An 11929-nucleotide genomic window follows, 5' to 3' on the forward strand; every position below is an offset into this window, starting at 1 on the left:
CTTATGTAACCCTCTCTGGCATTTCCTTTCTTTCACCTTCATTCATTTATTTTCTTGGTTTTTGTGAGCCTGTGTCTCACCCTTTGCCTTTTGTACTCGAAAACCATACAGGTGCCCCAGAGCTGCAATTTACCTCTGCTTTCGTCTCTGGTTCCTCTGCCTTCTACATCCTCTTTCCCACCACTTCTCAAGTCAAAACCATCATCAGTTTCCCTCTTTAACAAGAGGAAGAAATATCCAGAACATGTGTATGAAGACAGGCTTTGCATTCACAAACTTTGTTAAGAATTTTTGGAGTTTTACCATGTGCCAAAATACTAACCACAAATAGTGACACTACTGCCTATATTTTTTAGTAGTCTTTTTTAAAACACTCTAGCTTTTCTGAAAAGTGGTGTACTGGTGTAATGCTACAAATGATGCAACTTTCTTCTAAATTATCCACTCTCTTTACATAGAATTGTATCACTTGAATGAACTTGAATCAGTCTAAAATATGTACCATCTGAACATCCAAACCATCAGTTTGTTTGAATGTACTTGCTAAGGGGTGTGATATATTTTGTAGCAAGTGAACAGTCAGTTTTCGAATTTCATGTTTTGGAAGCAGTAAAAAGAAATGACTTTGATAAGGGCCAAATAGTGATGGCTGGATCAGAGCTGCTTCAAAATGGCAAATCTTCTTGGAGTACCTGGTATGCAGTGGTTTGTACCTACCAAAAGTGGTGTAAGAAAGGACATCAGGCAAACCGGCACCAGGCTCATGGGCACACTGATGTACTTGGAGAGTGAATGCTTGCTGTCTGGTCTGATCACCCAGAGGAGCTACTGTAGATCAAATTGCTGAAAAATGTAGTGCTTGCTATGACAGAAAGGTGTCAGAACACACAGTGCATCATAGCTTGCTGCATGTGGAGCTGCATAGCTGCTGACCGGCCAGAGAGTCCATAATGACCCCTATCCGCCGCTGAAAGCACCTACAATGGACACGTGAGCATCAGAACTAGACCATGGAGCAATAACAGATGGTTGCCTGGTCCGATGAATCACGTTTTTTTTTTTTTTTTTTTCAGATCAGGTGGATGGATGGGTGTGTGTTTTTTAACTGGAGAAGAGATGGCAGCAGAGGCATTCTGGGAAGAAGGCAGGCCGATGGAGGCAATGTTATCCTCTGGCCAGTGTCTTGCTATAGGGAACCTTGGCTCCTGGCAATCATGTGGATATTACTTTGACATGTACAGTACCACTTAGAGTGGGCTCTTTCAGCAGGATAATGCACCCTGCCACACTGCAGATATTGTTCAGGAATGGTTTGATGGAACATGACGAAGAGTTCTAGGTGTTGCCTTGGCCTCCGAATTCCCCAGATCTCAGTCCGACTGAGCATCAATGAGATGTGCTGGACCAACAAATCTGATTCATATGTAGGCCCCACCTCTTAACTTGCAGGACTTAAATATAAAACAGATTTTATCTGGCAACTTTTCTTTAGCTGAGTCAGTAATTTAACTACTTTGTGGATAGCTTGTTGTTTGGGATGCTTCAGTTTCAAAGCAGCTTTCCAAACACTTTAAACACTGCTAACGTTTCATTTTTCAAAATGTCACCATGTTCGTTTCACCCTCTGTGCTTTTTGGAATATGCAATTACATAAAGTGGTTGGAAGCCTTTCATCATGCCGTTAACAGTCATTTCTGTTTTTAGTCTTTATTTTTTATTTTTTTGATGTCATTTGACTCTTGCTTCAGATGGAAGGCCATAGAATGCGAGAGATTCATTATTGAATAAAATTCTTGGGCACATGCAGATGGAAGGAGGCAGGAGAACATGCCATTTGCCCATTTTCTCATAAAACCTTAATTCATTTCATTTATAATTCTTACGAGATTTCTCTTGGTTAGTCTTGGGTTTGTGCCAATAATGAAGACATGGGAAGCAAGAAAATTTTCTGTTTGACAAGCTTGGGGCAGATTTTGTGATTGACTGATTGAACTTCTCACGATTGGAGTACTGTATATACATAATTGCAGTGGAGTTCAAAATTCTTAGAAAACATTGACAATCTAGGTTTTACTTTTATTTGAATCTAGAAATGAACAATGTCTGTGGAATTAGAATAAAAGGGAAATACATAACTAAATACTAATAAAAAAACTTGCTTCACTAAGCAGATTTGTGATATGATCATTTGAACTCATTTGGACAAAAGGTCAGATTTTCTTGCTTCCACTAAAGCACAAGATGCTCTTTGGAACATTCTCAAATCATGCTGGAGAACATGGATCATCTCACAAATGAGTCAGTTCCAGTATAATTATACAGAAACATTTTTGCTGGTGATTTCAGATGTTTTAACTCTATAATGTGTGTCATCAAAAAATGGAAAATAATGAAATCAAGGACCTCATGGTAGGAAAATACATGGAAGACATGCTTGTAAGACAGCTCTTTGCTTAAAAGGTCACGCTTCGTTCACTTCTTCAGGCTGACTGATAAAAAGAGGTGATTTGCACCTCTGTCATTGTCACCTCTGGTATTAATTTGTCAGATACACTATGACAATTCAATCTGACAGTTGTCAGCAATATTACGCCTAAGATGGAAAGTCAATATCACCCTTTGGTAAATGGTGACAAACTTGGGTTCATTACATGTCCATGTAGCAGCTGTCATAGCAACTCATTCTCAGTTTCACGTTTTACGTCCAATCCTGTAAGGGTGCGTCTATGTTAAGAGATAACCCATGCAGGTGATGGGAGTCATTGCCACTAGTCACAGTATCATGTAAACTTTGCTAAAGTGTTAAAGTTACCCACACAACAAAATGGCCTTGGAGAGACAGGTGTATTCATTCACAGATTAAGTTTATCTTCGTTTTTATTTGTGAACACAGGATTTATACAATGGCAGGTTGATGGTAGTTGATTGTGGTTGTGACAAAACCTCATTTGCTCAGCACAGGATTTATACAATGGCAGGTTGATGGTAGTTGATTGTGGTTGTGACAAAACCTCATTTGCTCAGCAGAGGGCACTCTCAGTGGAATTTGAAATCACATTTACATAGCTTGATATGTATTTGATCTCTTTGTGTACTCACCTCGAATACTGCATTATGCCTGCCAGGGATTGTTCTTATTTATTATAAAACTGCACATCCATCCTAATCCTGAACTTCTGTCTTTTTAATGAAATGTTTGTTTTACCCAGAATGTGAGTCTGTGCATAAAATGAAAAATACATGGGTTTACTATTGCTTCATCCACTTGTTTGCTGTTTCCCCTTTCCCACCCTGAAGTCCATTCTGTGTCTTTGAAATGTATATTATAGCGGTAAACGCAGAGGAGAGTTGAGAGCTCTGAAGTATCTGCTTTGAAATCATCTTTGAATTGTTTCAAGATATTAAGATTCAAAATTCAAGATTCAAGATTTTTATTTGTCACATACACACACAGTTATTTACAGAATATAACTTGCAATGAAATGTAAACCTGGTCAGCTACTAAATATATAAATAGATAAAGGGTAAATTATTAAGCTAAATGTGCAAAAACAGGAAGTACAAATTTGCAAGTAAAAGATAAAATAGTAATAGTAATATTCAAATGTGCATAAACAGGATGTACAGATCTTACACCATTTTTTTTTTTTTTCAGTGTAAATTTAACATGATAGTTCATCCCAAAAGTAGGCCACATTCACACAGCAGCAAAATATTGTTGTTAGTTCTGTATTTGAATCAGTAATACAATTGCATTCACACACATCTCGGATATTTACTGAAGTGACAACCGCATTCTGTAACCGAACTCACACCCATACATTTCAGGACTCAAAACCATTGCTGTGTGATCGGAAATAAACAACTAGTTGTCTGTCATTGTATATTATCTGCACACACGTGTCTAGGTTCTTGCTGGTTTTCATTATGTGGTTTCAGTAGCTGACGTTTTTGAAGTTTTGAGTTCAGTCACTGTCCTCCACCGGAGTTGTCCTCCTTTTTTGGTCTGTGCATGACTCAGATGCTCTGCTCTTTACTGAGGCATAGAAGCTGTTGTCGGTTAATTTACATTTGATAGAAGAAATCGTGCCTCAATTAAACTTTTAAATGAATGTGCCCCGACATTCTTCAAAATATCTTCTTTTGTGTTCTGCAGAAGAAAGAAAGTCATACAGGTTTGGAACAACATAAGTGTGAATAATGATGACCAATTTTTTTTTTGTTTTTTTGGGTGAACTATCCTTTTAAAGGGCATTTTCAAGCATTTATAAGATGTGTTCTCTTACAGACGGCTTCATAGGAAGCAATGGCCTTTTGTCCTGCTGGTCTCTTGTCTCCACACACAAAGACTATTGTGCCAAGACATTGACCTTTCAGCTCTTCTTGTTGTTGTTTATTACCTCAAACCTTCACTAACGTATCAAGAAAGAAGCTCTTGTGTTCTTTGAAGCCAGTCAACACTGAGTCTGTCTACTGACTAATATTCACTTCTTTGTTAATAAAATTTGGCCATTTCATAATGATTGATTAGCGTGTTAATGAATGGGTACACTTTCTCATCACGAGAGGCTACGGCAGGGGGTAATGAGGGGAGAGGCTGCTCTCAGCACCAGTTCTGTCCAGCTGGTTGTTATGCATGCCGAGAGGCGACATCGATCTCGGAGAAATCTTATTACATGCTCCAGACACTGTCTGCAAATGTTTAGCACTGATCCGAGAGAAGAGGGGAGAAAGTTTCAGAATTTGATGTCGTAAAAATGGAAGTGATGATGTGCAAAGAATGCAGACGGGTTCTGAACAATGTTCTCCGCTTTTTGAAATTTCGTCTGCGTTTCACGGTAAACGGAAGCTGTGGCGGATGACCTTTTTAAATGACCTTGCGCAGTTGATCCCGGTTCAGTGTTAACAAGCCAGATTTTAGATGGAGTCAAAAGTTTTGTCATCTTATATGCACACTGTTGTCCACTTATTATGCTGTCAGAGAACCTTCATCAAGGCTCCTGAAGAAGAAAATACCTTCTGAAGTATCTGAAAGCACATTTAGTTCAATTGTCTGCTAACAGTGTTCAAAGTGTACATACATATAATTTTTCAATTATATATTTTACTATACTATTATGTTTTTAGAATAAAGTGAGATAGATAGAAAGTCTATTTATGGAGTGGAAAACATTAAATCTGTACACACACTAAGTAAAAAAAAAAAAAAGAAAGAAAAAAAAGGGTATAGGACTTACTATAAAACAATTGTCCCTCAGAAATGGCTAGTAAATTATTAAATAAAATGTGACATTTTGAAGTAGAAAGACTGAATTAGTATTTTCGTTAATGTTTTATTTTACATACATATTTATGTATTTTACAACTTTTTTTTTTTATTTTAATCATTTAAAAGCAGCAAACAGAAATGAGAAAGGCATGGAAATTGTTCCAAGACAGTTATTCTGTATAACAAGAAGAAGAAGAAGAAGAAGAAGAAGAAGAAGAAGAAGAAGAAGAAGAAGAAGAAGAAGAAGAAGAAGAAGAAAAATCACTTGGTTTTAATAAAAAATCCAAAATAAAAAAAAAACATTAAAAAATTAGACATAAAAGTGTGTGAAATTGAATAAAAATGCTTAGATGTAAAGTTTTCCCAACAGTTGACAGTGTGGATGAGATTGTAAATTATTGAACATTTTGGTCTGGAGCCCTGATTAATGCTATAACTTAATTATGAGAAAAGAAAAATAAATAAGACAAATGCCTGTCCATCTACTAAAATTATAAAATTGCAATTAATTTAACAATTTGTTTCGGTTAACACATTAATTTCCTTTTTAAAGAAGGAAAAGAAAAAAAAGGAAAAACGGTGTCACTAATGCATGTAGATAGCACTTACAGTACACTCTTAAGAAAAATGGTTCTAACAGTACCATTAAAGGGCTCTTCAGCTTTGTAACAATAGCAGAACCCTTTTTGGTGCTAAATAGAACCCTTTTTATAGGGTTCCATAAAGAACCATGCTTTAAAAGTGCTGTTTAGATCCTTAATGGAGTTATAAATAATCTTTTAATTATGGTTTATTTTAATTAATTTTAGTGTATTTATATCATTTATATTAGTATTATCAATATTATTTGTATATTTTATTTATTACTATTGGTTTTTTTTACCCCTCTATCTGCCTGTTCATACAATATTTTATAGCGTCTGTTAGGGTTTTCATAAAAACAACAACAAAAGCATGTCATGTAGGTACTTTTTTATATTATTTAATGATAATGACAGTGATCTAACAACCTTTATGAGCAGAATACATTAATAAATGACAATTGACATTGAGCATAAATATTTAATGAAGTAAAACAGAAATAGAAACAGAAAATAGTGTAATGAAGACTAAGTTCTAGTGAAATACTTTATTTTCACAACCCTCTATGATGCCTTTAAGTCCATCATTTTATGCATTTTGGTGTGATCGAGTGGCAGTTTCTCTCTGTAGATGACGAGGTTGCAGGATGTGACAGCATCTGAAATGCACAATTGAGTTTCACTGCATGAAAAGGGTCAAATCTGGTAATATCTGGCCATGGTTAACTGTAATTTTAGATTTGCCGGATGTATGTGGAAATGACCTGAGCCAAGTTACACAGAACAGTACATTTCCAGAAATATGCACATATTAGAGTTACAATGTGCCTCCTTCCATTTGTCTATGAAGGCCAAAATTAGTATGTGAGCATTTCACAATGTTATGTTTATGTATAATGTAACAATAATAATATAATAAAAAAATCTAACAATATGCACCATAAATTCATATCTTTGTTACTTAGTGGAGATGGGGAAAGAAGTATCCTTAACCGAACAGAGCAAAAACATTAAGAAAAAAAAACTTACGAAGTCCAAACTTTTAAACAATATAGTATGTATAGGTAATATCACAAGAGACAGATATACAATCATTTAATTATAAAAACAACTTTCAGCATGTGACACTTACTGTACATGCCAGCATGGGCCTAGTGTTTGGGACATGCACCAGAGCTGGGTGCTGAAAACAGGATCTTTGGTCTGTAAGACAACCCGCCTGCTGCTCCTACAGCTGACTCTGGCTTTCTCTCTTTCTCAGGGGATAAAGGTTAAGACTAGTATCAAATGAAGTATAAAGCACTCACACCTGTCTTCCTTCTGTCTCTTTTTGTCCTTCCCATCCACTTTTTTGTCTGTTTTCTAGCAGACATACAGTATATGTTTACCCCACTGCATCTGCCGCAGGCGACCAAATAAGTGTCAAAGAGGAATGAGAGACAGAGATGGATTTTGAAGTCAAATGTCTAGATGAAGTACTACTGTCTCCCACCAAGGGGAAATTACTGCAGTGTTTCGACCTCTTGCACAACTTCTGACAAACATACATCATGACATTTTTTTTGTCAAAATGTCTGTCGTGGCGTGTTATTAAACACAGCAAGTTATGTCTCTATGAATAGGTAAGGCTAAAAAAATCTGATGTCACAATTTGGAATCTGCCTAATGGATCTGTCAGCATCTATAATGTCATCCATTAAACAACACTGCATAAAAAAGGAGAAACCCCCCACTGCTCCTGGATGGATTAATTTAGTTATTTTAATAAGTCCTTTAAAGCCGAACACAACACATAGTTAAGTCTAAATGAAATAACTGTAAAGCTAATTTAAATGACAAGCCTCCTGCTTCTCAAAGTCAGACAGTATTCAATCTATATTAATGTATTAAGCTATGATTCATGCAGTGCAAATAATATGACTACTTATTAATTAATTTTATTACTGGCTCTGTTGAATCCTCTTGAATAATTACTTTATTAGAGATATATTATCTTGTCTTGTTTGCAAAAGTGAGATTAAGAAACCATGGATCATATATGTAAAATGTATAGATGTATAGATAAATTACTAATATATACAAATTACTATTAATAATAGTATTAATAAGTTATTAAACACTACTTTAGTACAATATATATTACGATGTTCAGTTGCTATGTCTGTGGTATTAAAATAGTTTTCACTGTGTTACGTGTTGAGGTGTGTAAAGCAAAACGCACAATGAATGAGATTTCATTACAGTGAAACGAAATGTTATATCAAACAGAATTTCCTCTTTTCTGTTTCATTTAAAATATTAATATCCTCAACAATGTGGTTCATACATTACAATAAAACGAAATGATATTAAACACCACTGCCTTTTCATTTTCTTCAACATATAAAACACAACCCTCTTTTCCTTTTCATTTTAAAAATATTTAACATTAATGTGTACTGTAGGTAATATGTGCACATATACTTATTTTAACTGTATGTTTTATAAAATGAAATATGACAAGCACAACTCTGCCTTTTTTGTTAAACGTCAGTTTTAATGAACAATAATAGCCATTATAAAAGTATAAGTAAGTATAAGAGACTTGTGTAATAGGAAATAAAGACAAAAGCAAACAATTCAGTCAAATGTATGCAACAAAGTCAGCGCTATATTATGATTAATAAATAAATAATTTATGAAACATAACTTTGTGCTCAGCCAAAACGATTTTTAATTTTTTAAATAGGCGATACCTTTATAAATAAACCCCAGATTTGAGGTTTAAAAAACTACATTTTCATCTGAAATACTCTTAAAACTGCATTTCATGACACAATAACAGTAATATCTTGAAAATTATGTGGGTTTTCCCCTCCGCCATTAACGCTGGCTGATTGGTGTGAAATGCATTCTGGGATACCTGGCTGCCTCAAGTTCATACAAGTCACCTCTGGATTCAACCTTGATAAAAGGGGTGGAGCAAGAACACATCCATGGATTTGAACTGTACTTGGCTAGATGTGAACTTTGAATTGGAACAGTACTTGGGCAACGACTGATTTTGATGACGACTGATGACGACATTTCACAAGTCCACAAGAATACAAGTACAGACATGAACGCATGTTGAGAAACGGCCTGTGTCTCATTTAGAAGGCTGCGCCCTCCGGAGGTCGCATTGGTAGGCTGCATACGTAATCGAGGCTGTCTCATTTCAGGAAAGCAAGAAGGACACTCCGAATGCGTCCTTCGAATGTGACCTTTTTTCACAGGAATTGGGAGCATGCATGAGGTGTATCCTTCACTTCTACAGATAACCCACAATTCTTTGTGTCGCCAAATTTAGAAATAATTGTTCTTTATTTAAGTAGATTGAGAGCACAACAATGCTCTAAATGTGTTGGCATAGCAACGTGATACTTCCTGTTTCCTTTTCCGCCCGTCCTACGAAGGCCGTCTCGTTTAATTCTAAGTTGAGGACACTTCGTATATGCATCCTTCAGAGGATGAGACCTCTGGAGGGCACAGCCTTTTAAATGAGACACAGCTAATGTGTTCTAAAATCACCTCAAAATACCAAACATGTTTGATATCCTCTGGCTGAAGCTAAAAAATCTGTGTCTGTGACCATCATACAATATGCAATTTTCTATGAAATCTGTCAAGTCAAATCTGCAGACTGGCTCTGACATTCAGCAACAAGCGTCAACTTCTCCAGTCTGTGAATTGGCGGAAAAACAGGGATGAGATAAAATGAATCTCTTGAATGAGATAAAAACCCAACAGATTTTGCAGGCAGAATTCTGCAAAAATACAGCATAAAACACTAGATAATACCTGCAGAACAAAGTTTTGGCTGTGACCTCTAAAGGCCAATTCACGTTGCACTGAGAGATGCAGACCAATGCCGATAACAGACTGAGTAAAGTAAGTCACTTCTCTGACTTTCCAAAACCTAACAAACATGTCTGTTGCCGTCTGTCGGTGCAGTGTGAATTGACCTTAAAATAGCCTCGTATTCACGGAGTCAGAGCATAAAAAAACCCCAAAAAACTTAAACTAAGCCAAGTTAGATTATCATGAAACAAAAGAAAAACTACTTAAAGCTGATGCAATTTATTCTTAATATTGTGTATTTATAGGGAAAAAAAAATTATCAGGGAGGGGGTTTAAAAAGTGAACAAGTAAAGGCTTTGTTATTACTAGTTAAAGTTATAACCCCGTTCTGCCTTGGTTACATCAGCAAAAAATAAAAGCTTTTTAAAGTGGCAGTGAAAATGATAAAATTTTGATGAATGACTAATGAACATTGTTTTCTTTAGAATAATATGCACTGATGAATTGTACATAATAAAACCAAGGACATCTATTAGTAGAGTAATTAGAGTCCATTTTTATTTCAGGTTTTCTTTTGTACTCCTGGTGGAAATTATAACAAAAGGAGGGAAATTGAAATAGAACACACCATAACCGAATACCTGACTACCATGGCCAACCCTGAACTTAAACTCCTGACTGTTTACAGACTCAGCAAACATAGCCTAGACACAAAGAAAGCCAGACACAGACAGTCCTCACTGTTGAAGGAGGACACGCTGTGCTCTTGCTGCACACAAAATGAGATGGAAACACAACTGCACTTTTGAACCTCACACACTACACATACATCAGCAACATATTCGATCCTCCTTATGCAAACCACTATAAAGAGCATCTATTGTGCATGTATTTGTAAGGTTTACTAATGCTTTGTCAACGTGAACCAGTTTATCATGTCAGTAAAGCACATTTTAATCTTGAATCTTGAGATAGAGGAGACAATATTTACATTAACATAAATCAGATATATCGAATTTACAATACAATGTAGATCATTAAATACATGTAATCACTTTATGCAGTGCTGGGTATTAAGTGATTACATGTAATCTGGATAACATAATCAGATTAAAAAAAATAATAATTAGATTATAATACATTTTAAAATGCTAATAATCAGATTACTTTGTTTATAGATACATATTATTCACATAATGGCAGGTTTATTCATAATTTGATTCAGCCTAATTCTTTTTGTCATCTCTCTCTTAAATTTTCCTTTCTAGAATGTTATCACTTTTATACTTTTATTTGGAAAGTCTTTCAGCTTTTCACTAACTCACAAACCCTATAGAGAGATAATTTCTCAGTTTTGTTGTTAATTTTTTTTTTTTTTTATCTTCTCTTTTGCATTGATTGTCCTGTTCCTACAGGCTGAGCTACAGAAGATGAAGCAACAGGCTCAGGAGACGAAGCTGTTCATTGAGAAACAGGAGGCAGAGGAACGCGAGCTGCTGAAGATCATAGCAGAGGCTGATGCTGAGAGGATCCGGCAAAGAAAAAAGAGCTTGATCAGGTACAGACAGGTGGAAGGTTTCAGGGAGTGTCTGCATGTCTTTGTGTTCCTTCTTCAATAGGCTGTTTTCGCTAGCTATGAAAGAGACAGTAACCTAAGTTCACTCAAAAGTCATTAGATCTGGTATCTCACTTCTGATTAAGTCCAGCAGGAATTGGGTCAACCTCTCTTTAAAATAGCAAAAGGAAATTGAGTCAGTGGGAAGGCCTAAATTGGTCTTGGCATTTTGAAACATTTAGGGCTTCTGATCTCGGTAAGTCAGAAGTCTAACATGATTAACTAGCTGACCAGAAAAATCATTCAATAGTAGGCACTGATGTGATATATATATTTGTCTGACTCTGAATCTATTTTATTCATACAGACAGCAACCTGAATATGCATCTTATGATGAACATATTTTCAGTTACTGATTAAACTTTAGCTTCATATTTTTGGGGGGAGACTAAAGATCTAAAATGTCAAGGTGATGTCTGGATGTCTTTTAAATGGAAATCCTCATTCAAAGATAAAATTCCTTTGAAATATATTAAGAATTTTGGCATAATCTTTTATTAATATGTCTTTTTAAAAGTAGTGATGTTATGTAAAAGTAGTGATGTAACTTTTCAAAAATATATGAAAACAATATGAGTACAAAGATGACTTTTCTTGGATGTCCTTGTTTGTCTTTTAGCTGAATTAAATTTACATGTGTATATA

The 11929-nt window shown here is 35.5% G+C and overlaps 1 protein-coding gene across 1 annotated transcript in view; it reads left to right on the forward strand.

Moving 5' to 3' along the window:
- Window positions 1-11929, forward strand: part of cfap58 (cilia and flagella associated protein 58) — a 77672-nt gene that overhangs the window by 26749 nt on the left and 38994 nt on the right. The window contains 2 exon segments of the mRNA XM_042760818.1: window positions 11085-11207; window positions 11210-11227. Of these exon segments, the coding sequence (XP_042616752.1) occupies window positions 11085-11207; window positions 11210-11227 (141 nt within the window).

This window comes from Cyprinus carpio, chromosome A1, assembly GCF_018340385.1.
Source record: "Cyprinus carpio isolate SPL01 chromosome A1, ASM1834038v1, whole genome shotgun sequence".
NCBI classification, from domain to species: Eukaryota; Metazoa; Chordata; class Actinopteri; order Cypriniformes; family Cyprinidae; genus Cyprinus; species Cyprinus carpio.